The sequence below is a fragment of the Rhipicephalus microplus genome, chromosome 8 (genome assembly GCF_043290135.1).
Source record: "Rhipicephalus microplus isolate Deutch F79 chromosome 8, USDA_Rmic, whole genome shotgun sequence".
Lineage (NCBI taxonomy): Eukaryota > Metazoa > Arthropoda > Arachnida > Ixodida > Ixodidae > Rhipicephalus > Rhipicephalus microplus.
Window position 1 is genome coordinate 95,243,021 of NC_134707.1, and position 22,685 is coordinate 95,265,705.

General features: G+C 44.5%; 2 protein-coding genes across 5 annotated transcripts in view; one reads left to right on the plus strand and one right to left on the minus strand.

The window, feature by feature from the left end:
* LOC119165676 (uncharacterized) overlaps nucleotides 1-22,685 on the minus strand; it is a 234,397-nt gene that overhangs the window by 210,812 nt on the left and 900 nt on the right. The gene's annotated exons all lie outside the window — the stretch shown is intronic.
* Nucleotides 1-22,685, plus strand: part of LOC142769266 (uncharacterized) — a 69,180-nt gene that overhangs the window by 31,566 nt on the left and 14,929 nt on the right. For all 3 annotated transcript variants that reach the window (XM_075872355.1, XM_075872357.1, XM_075872356.1), the window contains 2 exons: nucleotides 1,955-2,075; nucleotides 6,415-6,585. In XM_075872355.1, coding sequence (XP_075728470.1) covers nucleotides 1,955-2,075; nucleotides 6,415-6,585 — 292 coding nt within the window. The remainder of the gene's footprint in view (nucleotides 1-1,954; nucleotides 2,076-6,414; nucleotides 6,586-22,685) is intronic.

Genomic DNA, 22,685 nt, shown 5'->3' on the forward strand with positions numbered 1-22,685 from the left:
ACCCTTAACCCCCTCATCTCGCAAGAGTTCTTGGGTGGTTCTAATTGAAATTGCTGCAAAGACATTTATGTAAAGTGACCTGAAGACACAATTGAACAGCACTTTTATTAGAATGTAAGCTTCAGTTCAATGAATAATTTGCTTAGGTAACCTACACTTTCATATCTGTTGATTGATTGATATGTGGGGTTTAACGTCCCACAATCACCATATGATTACGAGAGTCGCCATCGTGGAGGGCTGCGGAAATTTTGACCACCTGGGGTTCATATTGTGCGCCCAAGTGTGAGCACTTGGGCCTACAGCATTTCCTCCTACATCGAAAGTGCAGCCGCCGCAGCCAAGATTCGATCGCGTGACCGGCGGGTCAGCAGCCGAATACCTCTCTTACGAGACCACCACGGCGGGGCCTTTCATATCCGTTAAATAGCTTCTTTCAAACAGTGAAATGTGCATTTGTCCTTTGTCAGAACTAAGTCACTCCTTTCACAATGCCTAATTGATTGTTAAAGAACTGCAGTGTTCAAATATTGATTCAGGTATTCAGTTGCTTAGGGTATTTCAGGCATTTAGGTACTCTTTGAGATATTCAGGTACTCTTTCACACGTTGAAATATACGTGGTTGGCTTTTTTCAGAACAAAGCCACTTCTTTCACATTGCAGAGAGTATTGTTAAGGAACACACTGTTCTGTTCAGGTGTTACAGGCATTTTCTCAGTCTGAGTTGTAAATAGATCGTTGCTGTCGACATAAGGAGCCGGCATATTTAGCAGCCCTCCCGAAACTCCGCCTGTGTCGGCTGGATGGCAGCCTTTGAAAATAGTTTCCTTAAAACTAGAAGTATAGGCAAGTCCTGTCAGTAAATTGATTTTATACTCCCAAAACGAAAGCGTGATAGGCTTGCCCGAACCAGGGAAAAAACTGAATTGTTGGCAAACACACAACTCAATTTTTTTATGGTAAACACCGCAATTAAAGCCGGTAGCCAGATGACGGGGCTACACAGCTGGCCAGTATGAACTGACGCTGCACAATCGAACCCCATTCTCAAGACATAACTACATAACTTATCATGCCTTGGAAAGCTGATTTCGAATATATTCCTGTCGTTTCGTGCTAAAAATGCAAATAAAGCAGCATGCCAGCATAACCAGCTCTGAGTGTTACCTTATCGTCTGACAGAACCCTTATTGCGACTCACCAATGCACAATAACATTATGACACGGTACCTATAGAACTATATTTATTTGCTTTGTCTTTAGCACAGGTGCAGAAGTTACGGCTTCATCACGTCATTTCGAATGCGTCTGTAAGATTAATGCCTTTTTGGGGCAAACTCCGTTGGGAGTTACAACTCCCTTAGCCAGAGCATCGTGCCCTAGCCTCCTTTTCCCCTCTTTTCCCGAAATTTCGATGAAGAGCGGTATTTTGCTGAACATTGTTATAAAAACTTGGTATTTTTTGAAATATCAATAAATTTCAGATTGTGGGGCCTTAGAAAAAAAACAATAGCTGGGGGCCTGCTTTTAGTGCATATTTATGGCTGGTGTGCGTCAGTGTTACCTAAACATCGACTATTTAACAGTACGATTTAAGCTCAAAACAGTAGAATTTAAGCAGGCTCTGCACAACTGCAACAGCATTCATCAACAAAGCATTGACTTTCGTTTTTCGATATAGTACACATACACAGCAAACCTATATTAGGCAAGACAGTATATACCGACTGCATTCACACTTGGACGCGCATTAATTTACAGGTGCCGCCTTGAGTCGATATTAATAATACATCCCAACTAATGACCTATTTGAATGCCTTATTGTTTGTTCAGTTTGTGAGTTATGTTCTCAGGTATGAAAATGCAGTCGACTGAGTATTCAGATCGAAACTATTTGAAAGCGTACTTCCATCAATGATGCTCCTATTTATGGCCGTTGTCTTCTCATCACAGCAACTTCAAGGCAGATATCGTCATTCTAATAGGTTCGGAGGCATGGGTCAGTCCCCAAGGGGCCTGCATCGCCGCACCTCCAAATGCAGTCACCTCCCCGGAGCTACGCTACTACGACCTGGTGAGTTGTCTCATAACATGCAACAGTGCGTCTTCTCCAGGGACCCAATAGCTCACTTGCTTGTAAGCGCCATAGGTGTGTAATATTGTGGTGTGGTAAGCAACGCAGTAGACTGGACACATTGAGCGACCCCAAATACTGTATTGTCATTCTCAAAGTAGGAGCTTTATGAGCAGACAGTAGACCTGGGTTACCTGGTACGCGAATAAATCTTGATGTTCATGTCCTCCTGGTACTGTTACCACCACCCACCGCTTTTTTGAGCTAGATAGACATTTAGTTCAACATCAACATTGGTTGCTGCATGCTCCATTAAGAACGTCAGCTTAAGCTAGTGAAGACAACCAGCAAACAAATGTGTCAGCCGAAATTTTCGATTAGCTTCTCTGGGAGGTCCTATTTCTTCTACCCTGGGCAGGACGATACTCTTCGTCTTGCGACAGAAAAGATAACGCTTTTTGAAATGCCATCTCGAACTAAAAAAAAGGCAAATAGGGGAAGATAGGAACTTGCGATGAGAAAATTCTAAACAGTGGGCGGTTGCTACAGATGACGTTGCAGCTTTGAAAACGATAAGACCGCTTCTATAAATTGCGACATCGGCTCCTATCGCACCCATTGTTTACAAATTCTACATCTTCAACCGTGGAGCCACCCTCTGTGCCAGCATCTTTTTTCTTACCGTATTAATGCACTGAAAACATCACGAAAGTAAATATTAGCTGTTTTAAAGTGTGCGCACACATTCTGATTCACCAGTGGCGTTTCTTGTTAGGTGCTAGGTAACATCTATGTCCTAGACTGGGGCCACTTGATTTACCTACTTCATGCAGAAGCAAAATAGAGGGAGTTTCTGTTTCTAGTGAATTTGATTGTCCGTCTCATCAACTAGTATTGCGAAACTATGCAAACAAAGAAAGTAGGTGGGCCACGTGCTATCTCAGCACGTGCTCCAATGACGGATTGCCTGCTCCAATGATGATTGCGATGACGGATTGCCTGCTCCAATGACCTGCTCCAATGACGGATTGAGTACCGAAATCTTTTTGAGCAATGTTCAACCACAAAGCAGCAAATCCTCGACCTCCTGTATTCAAAGCTGTTCCAGTTATTAAGCTGTTATGCACTGACAAAAAAATATCAAGGAAAAATATAATAAATAGCGATCATGAAGAGATGAAAGTGAGAAAACGAGAGCGGTGCACAACCCCTCCTCCGACATGGGATAGCGTGAGCTATTATATTACGACAGCGCTGTTCCAGAGACACGAAAAGCCGAGATGTCGCAACAGATACAAGAATCTGGGCTGCAGTTCTAGATTAACAGTAAAACTAATAACGTGTGAAAAGTCCCTCCATCTCCAAAACCACTGCGGCTTCTTGAACTCTCATAGTGGTTCAGTGTTAGTGTCCGCTATCGGAGACGGCCCATTTTCAACTTTTTCTTTTCGTCCGAAAATAACTTTTGCACCCTTATGTGCCTGCATGTAGTGAATAGAACTGCTTCTACCATTACACCTTCTTGTAAGTAAAGAAAATGTATACGCCAAATAGCCTAGCGAATGGGAACAATTTGTGAAATTAGCCATTGTTGAAGAAATTCGCGTCTTCCTAGGTGAAACAATCCAGTGCATACGCGGGAATAAGGCACGTTAAAAATGCCGCAATGGTGAAGCAATGATTGCGATAGCAAGACGTAAGGCCCGTTATGTGGTTACTTACGTGACATGGTGCTTATATAACGCGTGTTTGCGAAACGTTTTGAAGCACAGGGTTGGCTCTGCGCTAGAATGCACGACCAAAAGGCGGAGTACCCATGTTATATTCTTACTCAAGTAATATTTTCTTTCTATTGTGCTGATGAGCTTGAAATGGAAATCGGCAACGCCGGTGATCAACTATGCCACTGAAGTCGGCCCTTTAAGAGCTCGTAAAAGCGTAGGATGCAGAATTACGCTCTTTCACGAGAAGGGATTACCAAAGTTCTGAGATGGTCTAAACTAGGGAGCCTTCATGTGCACGCATCTCCGTGTTTTAAGAAGGTGACAACTCCGATCATGGTTGCTTACAACTGGCTGAAACGGCCCCCATATTTAACGGGCCGCCATGTTGGTTCTGAGTGGTCGCTCATTTACATTGACGGCAGCGTGGGTTTCGACGAGAAGAGGGTTTATTTTTTGTATAGCAAGTGCTGAAGGCTGAAGGGTTGTTTTCTGAAGTTAGCCGTGGTTTGGTAGAACAGGAAAGACATGTTCGTGACTCGAGTTTGTATAAAATACTGTTAAAACAGTTCGTTTTTCCCACTTCGTAGACCCACCGCATTGGCGGAGTGAGGTTATTTAGGGAGCCTATATTTGCTAGGGGGAGAACCTCGATGTCACTATGAATGGACTTCAATGTCTGCGCGCCATTCAGGAAGCATATTCATCTTAGCACTGCAAATACCTCAAAGGCCTCTTAGTGCAATGCTCGAAACCGTGCTGTTTATATGATGGAACTCGTAACGACCGGGAAGGCAGAACAAACAACCTGGTACCTCGCGATGTTCTCTGTAAACCGAATAGCTCAGCTAGGCTGCTTCTCATGTCCTTAACATTGCGTTTCTCCGTAATATAATTTCCTACAGCAAGTTCAGTTCCTGCGAACGAATCTGTACAATGACTGCTTAAAAACCTTATAATCTGTAAGCATTGCCCGAAAAAGTAGGGCATTCAATCACATTTCACCGCCCTCCTCCTATGCCCACGAGCCTCTATATTAGGCTAGAAGAAAAGCAAAGGGGAGCAACGAGGGACAAATGAAGTTTTTCAGGTCAGATTTTATTGCAAACAGAATCCAAACAGCATCTGGCCTTGTGTCGTCAAACCATCCTGCCTCCTTTGCTGGAAGCTTGTGTCCTCGCAGTGGGCCTAGAGTAAAGCAATAACACAAAAAATTATACACGGCTCCTACCACATATAAAGAGTTCATATACATTTTCTCTACAAGCACTAAATAAATGCAGAGTTTACGACATGAAATCATCTGTGTGTCAGGTTATGAAACAAAAGGATGACACAAATAACGATGGACCACATAGGGCATATTTGAGTTATGGGCTGACAACCGACTTGCTTAGTGCACATATACTGCTCCGTTCAGGACTGACAGATAGACAGAAGGATGAACGGACACGAACAGTAAACATGTCGCATTCTATGTCAATAAAGAGAAGTCCTGGTTGCAATTATTGAGCGAGTTTCGGTGTGGTTGCGCGTGTCATTGAAGCGAAGAACGAATACCCCATGTCAAGCCACACAAAAGGTTAGTTGCGTTGCAACTGTGCAAGACAAGCGCTTACAGGGAACGCGTTCATCGGCTCCTCTGTCTACCTCTCCAAATGCTCTTCTTCAGCAACCGAGGTAAAATTCCAGGAATGCGAACATCTGCCAGAAAAGGAAGAAGCGAACGGGAGTGTCTGTAGGTGGTTTACGGGCCTGGCGTTTTCCGCGACGAATGCAGCGACGGCTTCGGAAACCGACAAAATGCAGATAGTGAATCATGCAGGACCACACATTCGACTAGTCATATCATTCAATTGAGGACTGCGCTTCGACTACAAGGATAAACAAGCATACTAAACCATCTTCCGCTTGCACAGCGTAGCCGAACGAAGCCTAATTCATTATTATACTGTGCCCGTTGTCGTGCTTACTTTGGTCAAACTGCTTTTCGTTGCATGCCTAAGTCAGCCATTTCACAAAATGTACGGTGATATACTCAACCCACTTGCAATACAACGGGTACTCACCTCACAAACACGGCGAGTAGTCGCCTCCAAGCAGTATCACTTCACCTGTGTAGCCCAGCGTTTCCGTTGGCTAGAGCAAGTCGGGAAGCGGGAAGGTCTCCAGATGGTTTTGCATTGTGGCACGCAGCACCCTGGCATATAGACTTCAAAGTTCTTTTATGGGCGGTTAGCACGAGGATGGTGTCGTGGCGGAAGCTACGTCTATGGGGTGATCCAACGCAGCTCATACCGCAGCTTGCACACCCGCGCCAACATGCATGTGGTGCGGTGCGACGGAGAAGAACGCCTGGCCGCAAGAACCTACATGGCGCCTGTTGCCACGAAAACCGGAACTGGCAACATTGTGTTTTAGTGGGTGGCGGCAAGTGGTTGGTCAAAGGCTGACACCACCTTAAAACATGGAGACGCGCGCATATGAAGGCTCCCAAGTCTAAACATAACACAGTGTTTTGCTGGCAACGTACAACGCCGAATATACAATACTTCTGTGATGCTATTTCACCAACATTTAATGATAAACATTGTGTGCATATGCATCGTTCTTTTCAGGGTTACGATTGGTACGCGGTGTCCACGGGAAGCACATTCAACAAGCCATTGATAATTACTGGCCTTTCCTTTGAAATGTCCGCGCTTCAGTACGTCATGATGAATCGAATAAAATCACTCAACGAAAGCCTTTACAAGCCCTGCACGTCCGTGAAGCGATTACGACAAGCGGTAGGTGCTTTTCGGATTTATCTTATTCGCTGGTTGCCAGAAGTGAAACACTGGCTTAGCTTAAACAACTGAAAGTTTATGCGCTCGTTTAAGGGATTAGGGCAAGCCCCATGCCCGCCATGAATTCTAGCACAAGCTTATGTACCTTTTTATTCATACCAGTAAAAATTTCAGTAATTATTTTACTAGAATTGTGATCATAAGCCATTTCTCTTTTCACTGAAGCAGTACTATTTCGCAGCCTTCTAATGGTATTTTTATTTTTTAATTTGAGGTACCTACTTATCACTCGTTATTCAGTATTAAATGTTGAGTTAAAAAGTACTTCCTCACACAACAATAATTCTGCTTCAGTATATTTCATAGCACGTCCTCTAAGTACTGCCTAAAAGCTAAGTTTATAGATATACAGTTGTTGCCGAGAAAAACGTACAAATGTACAAATGAAGCATATTTTTAGATTATCGCGTTTAAAGTGAAAAGTGTGCTTTGTTTTAAAAGCGTCACAAAATACCCACAATTGAAGGTCATTTTTAATAGGCACCAACCGTATACTCATCACCAATATATTTTTTTCTTTTTGTGATGAGGCGTCTGGCTTCGTGGGCCTCCTTTGTCACCTGCTTCGCAGTCCTGTCAGCGAAGTACTGTCGACGCAGGTATATGCGCGCAGGCCCTGCGTTCTGTAGTTACCAGGCGAAGTTGCAAACGAGTTCAGCACAATAACACGAGCTGTATTGCCATCATTAAATGTGAATACAGTGTCACAACGGCATATTTCATGTGTTAGGTGTTCGAGAAGCACGTTTTTTGGAGCGCGCTCCGCACACGACATTGTTGAACGACTCGTCGGGGTTAAAGGTTTTCCCATGGAGGCTTTTCGCAAGTATTCTGGGATTATTATGTTGCTAATATATTGGCTTAACAGCCTTAAGAACGGATGCCAGAACGTGTCTTTGTGAAAGTATTGTTCACCACTGAACTTGGCTTTGTTCAATTTGCACCAGGCGTGTGGTGTATTGATATCCGTTGATGGAATGTGGAAATTTGTGACCCAGACACCGTTTCTCACGTCCTTTAAGCTGCCTATAAATCTTAAGATGGCTAAACTATAATACTTTTGGAGCTCTGCAAATAACGTGCGAAACGCGCTCAAACAAGACGTGCAAAGCAAAAAAATTCCCGCAAAATATTTTTACCTGCGACTATATCAAGCACTTTTTGCTAGACCGAACATCATTCCTACTAATCTTGTCCAAAAAGTAGTCCCCTTCATTACGGTGCGCTTATAGCTGCCTACGTATACACTCAGGTGAAGCATATCTAAAGAGGGTGAAGCAGACTGCCGAATAGGTTTCGAAATATTTGATTTCTAGACAGAAAAAAGTCGCGCTAGAACAAACACCTACTGATTCTGGTTCAGAAAAGCCTGCACATTTGAAATTGTGCAAACAAAACTATCTTTTTTTAATGTTTTTGCTCAGCCTGCCTCGTTAACACAAAAGTGGTTTATGCTGGGGTTGACTAAGACATCTGAAGCGTATTTTAGTCGCTGATATGACGCCTAAAAATGTAAGGAACAAAAAGTCACAACCTTGCCCCAAAAGCGTAGTTATGAACGCGATAGCAACAAAAGTAAAGGTCACACGCAGAATTGCAACCAGATTGAAGCGTACCCCGCATTTTTCAGGAACAAATGACGCACGAAACGTACTTGCAGGTACAGAAGAACGCGAACAAGCGTCTAAGTTTTTACTTCGCTGTGCCTGAAAAGCGCACCCTTTTCGAAAACGGTGGCTGTGCAACGAATGCAGTGACCTTTGTGCGCCCGATAACTACAACAGAATTGATCCAGTGCAAGCCCAACGCCAACCAAGACGTATGATCCTTTTCACGAGGAGATAAGGGTGCGCGAGAGATCGTCCAATCCCGATCTCTCCGCGTGAGAGATGAGCCACCGCGCGCTCATTGCGCCATCTTTCAGATAACGCTAAAAACACAATAGTGCCCGCCCCCTCTTCCGAGATGTCCACCAACAGCGGTAAGTGGTAGATGTAAATAGCTTGCCGTTTGAACGTTGCGGGAGGTACCCCTCGGTGACTGAGTGGTTAACGCCTCGCATTCAAGATGCGCAGCTCCCACTTTCGGTTCCACGCACTGGAGTATTTTTTCTGGACTTGTTTATATCGACGCCGACGCCAGCAGCGATATCTAGCCGAGAGTATCGATATATTTGCTATAGCAATAAACACAAAGATAAACAGTTCTGTGAACGAGAGTCCTACCAACGACTTTCGGCTTCGTGACAGAAGCAGCACATCACGCTATGCACTGCGCCATAGTCGCATCTTCTGAAGGGCGTGCAAACCCTCGTTTTTTATTTAACACTGTCTTCGTGCAGTGCTGTTAGTCGGCAGGGTTGATGAGGCATGATGTCTATGCTCCTTGCTTACACCAACCCCAAGAAAAAAAATTGGTGGCGTATCTGTGTGTTTCTCAGGCATATAGTAATGAGAGATGTTAGTGTTGTCTTTAGCGAGAGAATAAAACATTTAGTCGACGTTCTGCGTGAGAAATCGGCGAATACGCACTGCGTGGGATATGGACACTGTATAGCAGTAATTGGAGGAAACAAAGAATAAATTTCATGTTTTATTCGGGACAAGCAATGCCGGGCCAAGCTTCGCAAAAGTGATCGGCACCGTCTTCGATGGCTCCGTAGGAATATCACTTGATTCTGGACGATGAGACACCAAACACTTTATTTATACTGGTATATACAGCAAACGCTACCTTCTTTGGGTCCAACAGCAGCAAAGCGGGCTTCCAGCCGGCAAGTGTCTTGTAGCTAAAAGAGACCCGCGACCACTCCTGGCCGCTCCTTGCATCCCTTTAAATTAAAATCAATTCTTAGCGAACTTTCGTGACTTTGAGCGTATCTATCTATCTATTCATTTATCTATCTATCTATCTATCTATCTATCTATCTATCTATCTATCTATCTAACCACCTACGATTTTTAGCTCTCCTGGCCGTCTTGATAATGACATTAATACACGAATTGGTATGACATAAAATGACTACAGGACGAGCATAAATGACTCTTCATAACAAGAAATTGTTGACATGTATGTCATGAATGTCTTGACTTACATTTCACAGTCTTGCTCCTCCTGAGGTGGTTTGCTTCACGTGACATATTGCAAAACTGGTATGGTATGACATGAATGCATGGCGAACATAAATGTCAGACCCCAGCATGGAAATCACGACATGTACGCCATTCAAGTCATGTCTACACGCCATGCAGATGGTGCGCTGGCGGTCGTTTCATCGGCTTCACATATACCAATTAGGTATTACATGACGAGAACGAACGACGAAGATAAATGACACGTTCAAGCATAATAATCATGACATGCGTGTTATGTAAACATGACTACATCTCACGCTAACAGTGCACTCGCGGTCGTTTCGCTAGCTTCACATATACCAAATTCAATGATATTTGATGTCAATGATTGACGAAGGTATATGACTGGTGGAAACATGATAATCGTGACATGCGTGTCATGTAAGAACATCACCATGTCCCAAACACATGATGTACTCGCCAAAATTTCGCTAGATTCACATATACCAAACTTGGTACTACGTGACAGGGATTGAGGACAAAGGTAACAGACACGTCCTAACATCATAATCATGACATACGTGTAATTTGAAATATCACTACCTGCTACGCTCATATCACGCTCGCCACCGTCCTGCTAGCTCCACATATACCAAATTTGGTATCACGTGACGTGAAGGACGACGAACGTAAAGAACAGGTTCAATCATGATATTCATGACATGCGTGTTATGTAAAACTGGACATATGCTACGCTCCTAGCGTGCTCGTGGCTGTGTTGCAAGCTCCACATATACGAAATTTGGTATTACGTGACGTGAATGGAGGGCGAAGGTAAATGACACGGTAAATATTGATAATCATGATGTGTCATGTAAAACATGACTACGTGCTACGCTCACAGCTTGCTCGCGGCCGTTTCGCTAGCTCCACATATACCAAATTAGTAACACACGACGTGAATGCATGACGAAGGTATATGGCTGGTGGAAACATCAGAATCGTGACATGCGTCTCTTGTAAGAACATGAGAACACATTACGTTCATGATGTGCTCGCGGCCGTTTTGTTAGCTTCACATATACCAAATTTGGCATTACGTGACAAGATGGAAGACGAAGGTAAATGAAACGTCCAAACATGATAATTATGACTTGCATATAATTTAAAATTTGACTACCTGCTACGCTCATAGCACGCTCGCCACTGTTCCGCTAGCTCCACACATACCAAATTTGGTATCATGTGACGTATAAGACGACAAACTTAAGGAACAAGTTCAGTGATAATATTCATGACATGTGTGTTATGTAAATCATCAGTACATGCTAAGCTCCCAGCATGCGCGTGGTCTATTCGCTGGCTCCACATATACCAAATTTGGTATCACGTGACGAGAATAGACGACGAAGGTAAATGACACGTTCAAACGTGATACTCACGGCATGGAAGCCATATACGGCATAATTTACGTCCACCTGTTAACGTTGTGCTGATTTTAAAGTCACACATGAACCTTTCTCATTCGATTCCTACTGTACGAGGGATTTGTCAATTGTTTCTCCGCGGATCTCCACTCGGCTCCTGTGGTCGTTGACCAACCAGACAGACGAGTCCATGGAAGAGTAGGTGGGGAGGGATGGTTAGTGGAACAGTTTTGGCCACTCCCGCCACCGCGGAATGCCCAAGTGGGCAGGAGAGGGGGGGGGGGCGCAAAGCGCTATTTTACATATAGATGAGGCCTCCTAGATCGTGGGCGCGCGGCCTGGTTCTCTCCGGCCGTCCCAATCGCCGTGCTCCCCAGCAAAACCAGCGAGTATCGCCTCCCGCGCCAAACGACCGTGAGTGGGCGCGTTTAATGTGGGTTCCTTGAGCGGCGGAGACCACGGCAGAAAGCAGATTGCTGCGGCGTTCACGTGGTTACGTTACGAGCATGCGTCACTGGCATTCTTCATAGAGGAGAGGAAATTTTGGAGTGGAAGTCTGAACGAAAGTTTGATTCAATAGTGGCGATTTATTATTTAGGTTGTCGACCGGTTACCGTTAATTGATGCTATGCCAATGCTGTAGTCTTTTCTAGTTTGAGAAAGTGATCAAATCATACTGCTGCGTGCCCTTGTTCACGTCAGATAGGAAAAAGAAGCTTGGGCCCGAGACGCCAGCATGCACAGTGGTGGTGTCAAGGGTGATGCCGACGCCGAATTCGCGAGGAGGTGCGACAATAAAATTCTTCACATCTAATGAAAACTGACCGCCCGATCCACACGCTAAATCGGATTGCCGCATTTCGCGCTCACGGGTTACACGCAAATAAATGGGTCACCTAACTTTTTGTTCCGTTCGTTGAACTACCCTTGAATAAAGCTGTAACGCTATTTAGAGATACATAATCACAGCTGCGACGCGTAGCGCGACGTGGTTTTATTCCTTTTAGGGATGAAGCTTTTTATAGCAGTCCTTGGTTGGTCGTCCTTCGCTCCAGCGTAGCAAGCATACCGAAGGAGTGAATAATATGATGAAATGGGCGAAGGCTCCGTTCGTCCGATGCGTGCTGTATTGTGATAACAGTCGACGGACGCATGAACGAACGAATTCACAGACGGACGGATGGATGGTTTGACACTTTACCTCACTGATAATTCACTCCGTGCGTATGCTGTGGTTTCGTTTATCCCTCGCACGCCGAACAACGTTTTGCTCCTCGTGAGAAGTCCCACTGAACGTGTCTCATCTATAGGGGGCACCTTTTGTGGCGAGCATGGCTGGACGGCGGATCTCTTGCAGGGGCATCGCGATTTTATCTGCTCTAATATGGGCGGCGTCAATATACAGCAAAATAAAAAAAACCCACTTGATAATAAAACACACCAGCGTTTACTTTGCCTCTCGGACTCCTAGACCCGACATTTCCAAACGAACACAGTTATAAAAGCTCAAAACCAGTTTTTTTTGCCGCATAGAAGCTTCGCCAATAGCGCGGCAGCTTTTTCGACCGAAAGAAAGAGCGCTGCGGTGCGAAGAAAAGAGTGGGCCGCGCTCACGTCTAGAAACACGTGCTCTCCGTGTGATTGGGACGGCCGGAGAGAAACCTGCCGCGCAATCGGTATCTCGGAAGCCATACATTAGGTTTTTGTAGAACGCAAAGTCGCTGGTAGGTTGCAGCATTATGTAGCTTTAACGTAATGTTGAAAACACCAGTTTTCACGGTCATAGCATTGCATTTCCAGCGCCGAATAATAAGTGCTGCGGTCCTTATAGTTACGTATCTATGCATCTCAGAAATAAAGTTGCACACAACCTAATGACCCGATACTGATGTTGCGCCGAAATTCGCCTAATATTTGTCTTTCGATTAACAGTATCAGCACGCATGAAAGCGAAAACAGGTCAAGATGGCTGGTCGCTTAGGAAAGCGTTGAACTTTCGCTATTCTACTGATTGGAGGAACTGAAGTAGAAACGCAGACGCACACACAGATAGACATACACTAAAAATTTTTACACCCATAAGGGTGCATTTGTTTTTTTCCATGGGCAACACTTAGGGGTGCCTAGGAACACCCTAAACAGTAAGGTGTTAGAAACACTCTGAAACCGTAGGGTGTAAAGAAACGTTACACCCTACTTTAATAGGTGTTTATGAACACCCCTAAACTATGGGTGTTGGATGAAGCTACACCCATGCGAGTGGGCTGTACACTGAAAAACCCCATGAAACGATGGCAGTTATATGGATGAGCATACTTGATCAAATGAAGCGCAATTAACGGGCAACAAAACCAGAGACACAGGAGGTGACGCTTAGACTTCTGTGTTGAGGAGAGCCGTTCAGAGCACTTCATTCCATCAAATATGCATCACGAACTGGCCCAAGCCTCAATTGTTCTCAGGAAGAAGCATTTATGAACTTTCTCTGCGGCTGACATGGAAGAAGGAAGATACTGGTCTCACCCACTGCACTTATACCTGCATGCATGCAGGTGATAAAATAAGGTGCCATGGTCTTGAATGAGATGCATGAGACCAGTGTATATATGTGTATACAGACTGGGCCGTAGTCAACACAGACGCGGAAGGCACGCACGCGCACACACACACACACACACACACACACACACACACACACCACCGTAGTCCAAGCAGTAACCTGTAGCCTAAGGTCCAACCGAACATAACGCCGAAGCAAAAAACAATTTTAAGCCCATATGTTAACATCTGCCTTTATTTTAGAAAAACTGCAAATCTGACAACCAGGAGTTTGATGACATTCGGGAAAATATTGAAATATGTCACGGGACCATGTTTCTTTCTCTCTATACTAAAAATTCATTTTCAATACAGTAAATCTCCACAACTTTCAAAAACAATTGCGCTAGTCGGGCAAACGAGTGAGACGTATGGCGTTTGACTTACACCTATACAATAGAAAAAAACACGTAGAAAGAGTAAGCCAGTTTCTGGAGTCACATTTACAACCTATTACGTCTCGCAGTATAAATTTCGACATTAAAAAAGAGAACATTCAAGAAGGTAGTGTAATTGGGATTGTATTATTGTAATATCAGTGTTGGTATACTTCTATCTGCAAAACCAATCGTCAATGCTGCTTGCACAATCATCCTCAGCTGCTCAGATGACTGGTGCCGTCAAGAGAAGTGGGGCGAAGCTGTTCTTCGTGTACAAGAAATTCAATTCCGGAAACCTAAAATAAATATACAAGGAACAATGACTGAAATTTCACAAAGAGTGCAACATACAGTGTGCACCATGCATAACTAACTGCTTTCTTACGTGTAAGTATAAATTGAGTGCATAACAAGCATATTCAGAGGCATCGGGATCCACTGCAGTGAGAAATGGTATAAAAGGTATGCTGAGCAATAAACGCATCAAAAAGCGCGTTGTGGCAAAGCATTATACCTTTCGTGCCGTAGTTATGAACCTTACTTTACCCTTTCAGCTTGCTCGCGCAGGCAAATAAAAATGTGCTGCTCCAAGAGAGAGAAAGAGAGAGAGAGATAAGTTTATTTACAGAAAGGCAGAGAGGTTGGCCTGACCGATAGCTTGCTCTAGCCTGCTACTCTACACTGGGGGAAGAGAAAGGGGAAAAGAAAAAATAATGGATGACGATGGTGAGATAGAGAGGTCAGTATGTAGTGTTCTTTCTAGCTGAGACACATTTTATAGCCGCGCATATAGTCCAGTTGTTTCCGAAAAGGTTATAACTGCTCTTGTGACCGCAGGTGCACTGTTGGTGTCTGGCCAAGGGCCCAACACGGTCTCATGAGTTAATGACCTACTGCGATATAGTTCAGTAGAAGAAATCAGTGTTTGTCGTTCACGTGCGTAAGCTGGGCAGAGACAAAATATGTGCTCAAGTGTTTCTGGCACATCCCAGTGTTCACAATTAGGACCGGTGTCACTGCGACCGATGATCTGTGCGTAATGTCTGGTGTACGCCACACCAAGACAAATGCGGTGGATCATACTTGTGAGTTGCCGTTTCATTTTAGGGGGCATGCGGAACCTCATTTCCGGGTCCCATTTGTGAAGTCGCTGGTGTCACCGTTCCGGTTTGGTCCAGTACTGAAGTGTGTAACTGCGCATCACGCAGCGAAGGAGGGCGTTGGTGTCAGCTCGTGAAAACGCAATGCGTACTTCAGGGGCACTGCTTAAGGAATTTTTAGCTACAGCGTCTGTCTCTTCATTTGCCATCACGCCGCAATGAGCGGGAATCCACTGGAAAGTTACAAGATGACCATTTGTTGAAGCAACCTGAATAAGTTCTGTGATTTCTATTGCCAAGCTGTAATACGGACCTTGCTTCATGATGCAATTAATGGTTTGCAAAGCGGGTTTGGCATCACAGAAATTGTCCAGGCTCGAGGTCGCTCTCCGGAAATAAACCTTATTGCCTCCCAAATAGCGACAAGCTCTGCGGCAGTCGATGTGGTTTTATGGTCCACTTTGAATCGTCGAGCGATATCCATGTCTGGGATGACAAAGGCTGCGGCGGAGGTGTTTAGCGTGGTGGATCCGTCGGTGTACACGTGCATAGAATCACTGTACGTTGTATAAATGTGATATAGGGTCAGTTGTCTGAGGCCAACAGAAGAAACAAGTGACTTCTTCGTAATTCCAGGTATCGTAAAACAAATAGGTGGTTTAGACAGGACCCATGGAGGCACTGCAGGGGCCTTTGGCGGGGAAAACCTTGATGGTTTAATATTCTCATGTTGCGATATTACTCTTGAGAAACTGCCATATGGATGAGTGGCGGGTAGTACTGACAGTGGAGGCTGTCTGTGTCAGCTCAGCAATCGGAGGTGAACTCTATGTGGCTCGCAGAGCATGTATACACTGATGAGACAAGCCCGAGCCTCTGCGATTGTCCCATTTGTTGAAGCACAGCGCTGTAGACCCAAGTATCTTCGTATGCATTGAGCTTGAACACTCTCTAGCGTCTTCACACAACTAGGTCTCATATTGGAGAGCACCGGCATGCTGTATCAAATGTATCCCACAAATAGAGCATTATACAATTGAAGTAGCGATGATTCTGTAGAGCCCCATCTTGCTCCTGCTACGTGGCGAAGAACGAGAGCAAAGCTCTTCAATTTAGATTTAAGTACTGAGACATGCCTCGTCCACAATAGATCTCTGTCTACGACAACCCCAAAGAACTTGTGGTGCGTTACCGCAGGTATCGATGTCCCAATAATGAATATCGGGTATTTCGACATATGCTTGCGCGCGAACGCAAGCACTGCGCATTTGTCGATTGAAAGAGTGAGCCCCTGACGTCGTAGATATTTGTATGTGATCGTCACTGCACGCTGTAGTCAAGCTCGCGATTTCGGACGGGTACTTCCGGATGCCCATATGCATAATTTATCAGCGTATGCACTGATCTTCACCGTGATGGAAAGTTTTGCTGCTAGGCCGATCATTGTGACATTGAATAGGATCGGGCTGAGAACTCCTCCTTGGTGAACACCATGATGAACCTTATATCGATCGGTGTCTCCGTCATTTGTCGTCATGTAAATGGTGCGGTCCCTAATGTAGCTAAAACTCCAAGCATACAGTCGTCCACCGATGTCCAAATTTTCCAGTGCGTCAAGGATCGCATAATACAGCACATTATCGTAGGCACCCTTAATGTCTAGGAAGACCGTCGCCACTAGTCTGCGTCGGCTTCTTTCCTCTTCAACGCAGGTGATCAAGTCGCCCACACCATCAATGGCAGATCGGCCTCTTCTGAAGCCGTTCATAATTGCAGAAAAGGAGTTGTTCTCTAGAAGCCACTCTAATCTTGACAGTACCATTCTTTCCATTACTTTCCCGACGCAGCTGGCTAAGGCGATTGTTCTGCAGGAGAAAAGTGCATAAGGACACTTCCCCGGCTTAAGCAATGCAATATTGCGACTGCATTTCTAATTAGCTGGGACTTCTCCTGACTTTCATGAGGTGTTATAATGAGATAATAGGATACGCCATGCTTCTGTATCAAGATGGTTGAGTGCAGCATACGTGATTCCGTCAGGTCCTGGTGCCGATGATCGGCGGGAGGCAGAAATCGCAGCGTCAAGCTCATGCATTGTAAAAAGTACATAAAGGTGCTCGTCAGACGATGGAGGCGCAATGGTACCAAAAGGCTCATTAGTGGCAAGACCATCGGTGGTGTCCACAATGAGGCTACAGTAGTCACTGGCTATCGCAACTTCTGTCCGCCCCAGATGTAGAGCAACAGCTTGAAATGGTCGACGTTGTTGGGGAGTTGTCTGCAAATTTCGTACCACACGCAAGATCTTATAGAGGTTGCCTGGGGTCCAGAGATCCACAAAATTTTCTCCTTTCTCCAACGCTGCCTGTCAAACTTGCTAAGGTGCCGAAGAACATGTCGTTGAGCTCGACGACAGGTGGAAAGGTCTGAAGGCGACTTCGTTCGTCTGTATCGGCGTTCGTCACGGCGACGGATTGCACGAAGGGCCTCGTATTGGGAGTAAACTGCTGATCTCTGCATTGGTAGGTTAACCTGCTTGGTTGTGTCACGCAGTGAAGAAGCAATGATGTTCTCTACCTCCGATGGATCAGTCGTGTGCTCACAGCCAGACTTGACAGATGCCTTGAACAGTGTCCAATCGGTTTGACGGATGCAGCGTGTGTGCGTGCGGCGAAACCACCTGAACTGAACATAGGTTGGAAGGTGGTCACTGCCGCGAGTGTCCAAATCTGTGCACCAACATGCGGAAGACAGAAGGCTTCGGGAAACGAAACAGAGGTCGAGGCAGCTGCTGTAGGACGTGCCACGAACAAATGTAGGTGAACCGTCGTTGAGTACGCTTAGTCCATAGTTGCATATAAAATTCGCCAAATCCCTTCCGCGATAATTCGTTATAGTGCTACCCCAGAGTGGATGATGTGCATTAAAATCGCCAATCACAATGTGTGGCCTTTGTGCCGCTTGAAGAATGGCCCCCAGGTGGAAGCAGTCCATCTGTGCGCTTGGGTGTATATATCCTCCTATTACTGAGAATGTCCGCTTTTTATGTGTTATAGTCAGGCTCACGTAATCATTGCTGGTATGCGACGTGACTTCATGTATCAAGAACGGTAAATCACGTCGTATACAAACGAGAACTTTGCTCGTGCGTTGATCACTGTGGAACCAAATTTGGATATATCCGGATATACGAAAATGTGAAACCATATTCGGCTCACATATAACGATAACAGGAAATTGATATTTACAAACCCATTGTCTGAAGTCTGACAGACGGCCACATAGGCCACGAGCATTCCATTGCACACCAAGCGACTGGCACATGCGTTCTTCAAACATCAATGCCATGTTCACTTACTGAAGAACCATCAGAAGATGCTCCAAAACCTCAAGTAGTTGCACAGCCGCCTTCGCTGCGGGAGTGTTTAGGCTGCTGAGGATCTTACGCATCGAACCCATCAAAATTTTAAGCATAGCCTTGACATCTGCGTTGTTCATCTTCTTGTTTTCTTCATTGGGGGTAGGGGCACTATGTGATGCTGGCGCTACCGTAGCTCTTGACAGTAGTGAAGGCCACTGAGTCTCCGACGTGGTGAGAGCCAATGAGTGGTTACATTGTACTTGCGCGGACTGTCTTGGCATTTGAGCATCTGTATCCTCCTTTCTGGCCGACAAAAGTAAGCTAGGAGGTGGTGAGGGCACAGGTTTGTGTGTCGAATTCGATAAGCTATGAGCACTGCTGCTTCGTTTGCGTCGGTGCCGCGAACGATGTTTACGGCGCTGTACAGCCCTTGCAGCTTCTCTGTGAGTGGAGTGGTCGCGAACCGTCCTCTTCAGGATACTAATTTCATTCCTCATTTTGGGACATTCCTTTGATGTTGCGTCGTGGGCGCCTGAGCAGTTTGGGCATTTGGCCACAGCATTGCAGTTATCACCATCATGAAAGCCACCGTGATGCTTGCAGGTTACTGCACCCTTGCAAACTGCACTAACGTGCCCAAATTTCATGCATTTATGATATTGCAGAGGTTTTGGTACGTAAGGACGTACCGAGTGCCTCACGTATCCAACTTTTACATGTGTAGGTGACGTCTTCGACTTAAACACTACTTTAGCACATCGCGTGCGTCCAAAGCAAAGAAAACCTAGCACGGGAGCCGACGATGACAGCAGTTTCTCGAGACTTGAGTCTGTTATCTCCTCATCCACATCGTATATAACTCCTATTGTCGTTTCTTCGTCGTACGCTGAAAATGCGCGAACCGGAATGTTTCCTAATTGAATAATTGCTTTCAGCGTGTCCAAAAAGGCCTTCGTAGTGACCTCGACGGACAGTATGTTCTTTCGAGTATTTATGCGTATTTCTACGACTTTCGCTGGAGCGATGAGCTCAAAGTACTCCGACAGGCTCTGCCTATTTAGAGAGTTCAAGATTCCTGTCTTCGATGTCGGCACATACGAAATGGTGTGCGACCGCATGCTACTCGTCTTTGTCTGTGCTTGCCGGCCAGTCGGCGATGTCCAGCTGATTTTCCTCTTCAGGCGTCGCCTTGGTACGACCACGTAAATCGCTGTCCGAAGCCATATCTTCAACGGCGGAGTCATCAGAATTGTCAACGTCGACCACGCTTGGGCCGGGGTAAGAACTTGCGTCAGACGCACTATGATGTGGTCGGCCCTGTCCCGGTAGCTGGATGGGGTTTTGATCAACCATTCTAAAAGGGAACGTCCCTCCGAGGTGTGTCGATTATTGAAAAATCTTGGCAAAAGAATTAGAGAACTCACAGAGCTCGAAGCAGAGGCTGTTCTCTGTGACAACTCGTGCTGCTCCAAGTTGATAATGTTCGATTAGCTGCATGCAACGACCAATCTAAAGGAATGTCAAGTTTCATGCTTCAGTATGCATCAACACAGCTGCATGTGTATTTCTGCAGACCTACCATGGTACTAATTCGATTAGTTTATTAAAAGGAATAGAGTACGACGCGCAACAACATATACATAGTTTATCTGTATTGTACAAAAGCACAATTCCACTGAGCATACATGACGGTATGCGCATTGAGAAGGTATTCAGTGCAGGTAACTTGTGTAATTAAGTACTGTACAGTTACTTATTAAAATGCGAATGATACTAGTGTTCATGGACTGGCTCAAATTGACACGATTATATAATAGAAGAATTGGCTATTGGGTCATTCCACATCAGACGTCCCAGCCATTTTGGTGACCACCGCAAATGTATTCGAAAAAAAAAATCGCACCGATTTTACTGCATTAAAAAAGTAACTGCTAGAATATTTAGCAAACAAATAATTTATTGGTCACGTGGCTGCCTCCTGAATTTCCCGGAATCTCGTCTGCATGTTTGTGAAAAAACTTATTTCATAAGTATCTCTTCTTCCGTGCCAAATTTGGTCTACAAGTTAAGTGAAGGGCTTGCGTAAAGTGTTTGAAGCTCAGTAATATTATTACCATTTTTTGACCACACACTCCTCAAATAATTTAGTCGAAATGTGTTATATCTGCATTTTTCTATATCAATACTGCACTTTGAATGAATATCTGAGGAGGGAATACTTAATCCACATAAGGTATATTTGGAGGAAAAAATACTTTAGACCTCACAAGCTGTCAAACCCTACGAGATAAAATCGCAAATTTCACAAAATAATTGTTTTGTCTATAATGAGACGCAATTTGCACCATGTGGTGGTTGAATTAAAGTAGACTTTGTACCTAAATCAAAGCAAACAAACAATTCTTTTCATGTAATAAATTTCGTCATAGCAATTTATGTTTTGAAAAAAAAAACTCACAGCATATCCGCGGAGTGAACGATGATGAGTGGGGCGTAGCGTTCGTCCGTCCGGACGCACAAACGGATGGACAGACAGTCTGACGCCAGTATGGACGAAAAGAAAGACGGACGGACTCACGGACAGACCGACACACGGAAGCCTGAACGGATGGATGCACAGACGAACGGACGAAAGCACAAATGTACGGACGAACGATTCGCCCCACGAATCATCATTTTGTCCGCGTGTATGCTGTGAAAACCACTAACGCTATCAATTGTGCAACTCATCAAGTGGCTACATAATACCAGTACGACTACAGAGGAGGGAACGACCCACGGCCTCAAGAGCTTTGCCCCTAAATGATTTTTGAAGTTCTAAGTTCCCCATTCGCCATTTGGTCATACAGCAGCCGACGCCTCGAAGTTCCCCATTGCCGTTGATGGGAAAATTAAAAAAAATATATATTTTACTCCTTGAAATAGAAATTGTAATGATGAAATTTGTCACATACAAAGAACTGTTTATTTGCTTTCAATTTAGGTAAAAGGTGATTTTTAATTGGACCACCACATGGTGCAAATTGCGTCTCAATACGGACAAAAATGACAATTCTGTGAAATGAGTGATCTTTTCTCGTAGAGGTTAACAGCTTAAGATGTCTAAAAATAATTTTTCATAAAATTACCCTTTCTGTGAAGTAGTCACAGCTCATATATTCATACAAAGTGCAGTATAGCAATAAGAAAATGCAAACATAACACACTTTGGCTAAATTCTCGCAGACGTATGTGGCCGAAAATTTTTAATAATATTGCTGAGTTTCAAACACCTTACATAAGCCCCTTTACTTAACATGTACAAAAATTGGTATAAAAAAGTGCGGTACTTGTAAAATATTTTTTTTTCACAAACAAAAGTTTAAAAGGCAACCACGTGACCAAAAACTTTTTCTCTCCGAAATATTCAAGCAGCTTACTGTTTTCAGTGCATTACCTCAGCACGATTTTTTTTTTTCAAACACATTTGCCACAGCTGCAACATTGGCTGGGAAATGTCCAATAAAGTGACCCTGTTACCTTCACTCAATGACCATTGCATACTGCTAAATTAGGGCCATTTGTTTCAATCCTGTTGTCACGAAGAGAAAGTATAACTCCTTCCCGGTGCAGCGTAGGCTGTTCAGTGGCTGTGCGTGTAGTGCTCCCAGATAGATATGCTGCCCAGTCTTAAATTTTGGCTGCAACACATGCTTAGATACCGTGCAGTATGTATAACAATGTGTCTTTGTGCAACAAAAAAATTAATAATACGCTTCACATCGCGAAAATACCTTTGCCATCTGAAGTACTTAGCGAAGTTAAACGCCAAAGCGAGACGATGGCAATAAATCTCTAAATAACAAGAATATTTTGCAGGTTACACATGATGTGAATAATCTGAAATAAATGTGCTCGAGCGTGAGCAGTTATGTTCAAACAAGTGTTTGCGCTGTTGAAGTAGACAATTCGACCACACACACAGACTAAAGGTCTGTTCAAACAAAAGTTCAGCTTCAGTGCTCGATCAGCTACATAGACACGGCTGTCGGCAGTGTCACGCTACGTTGCGGGTGAACGAAAATACCGGTGCAGACAAATTTAACGAAATTGAATATATT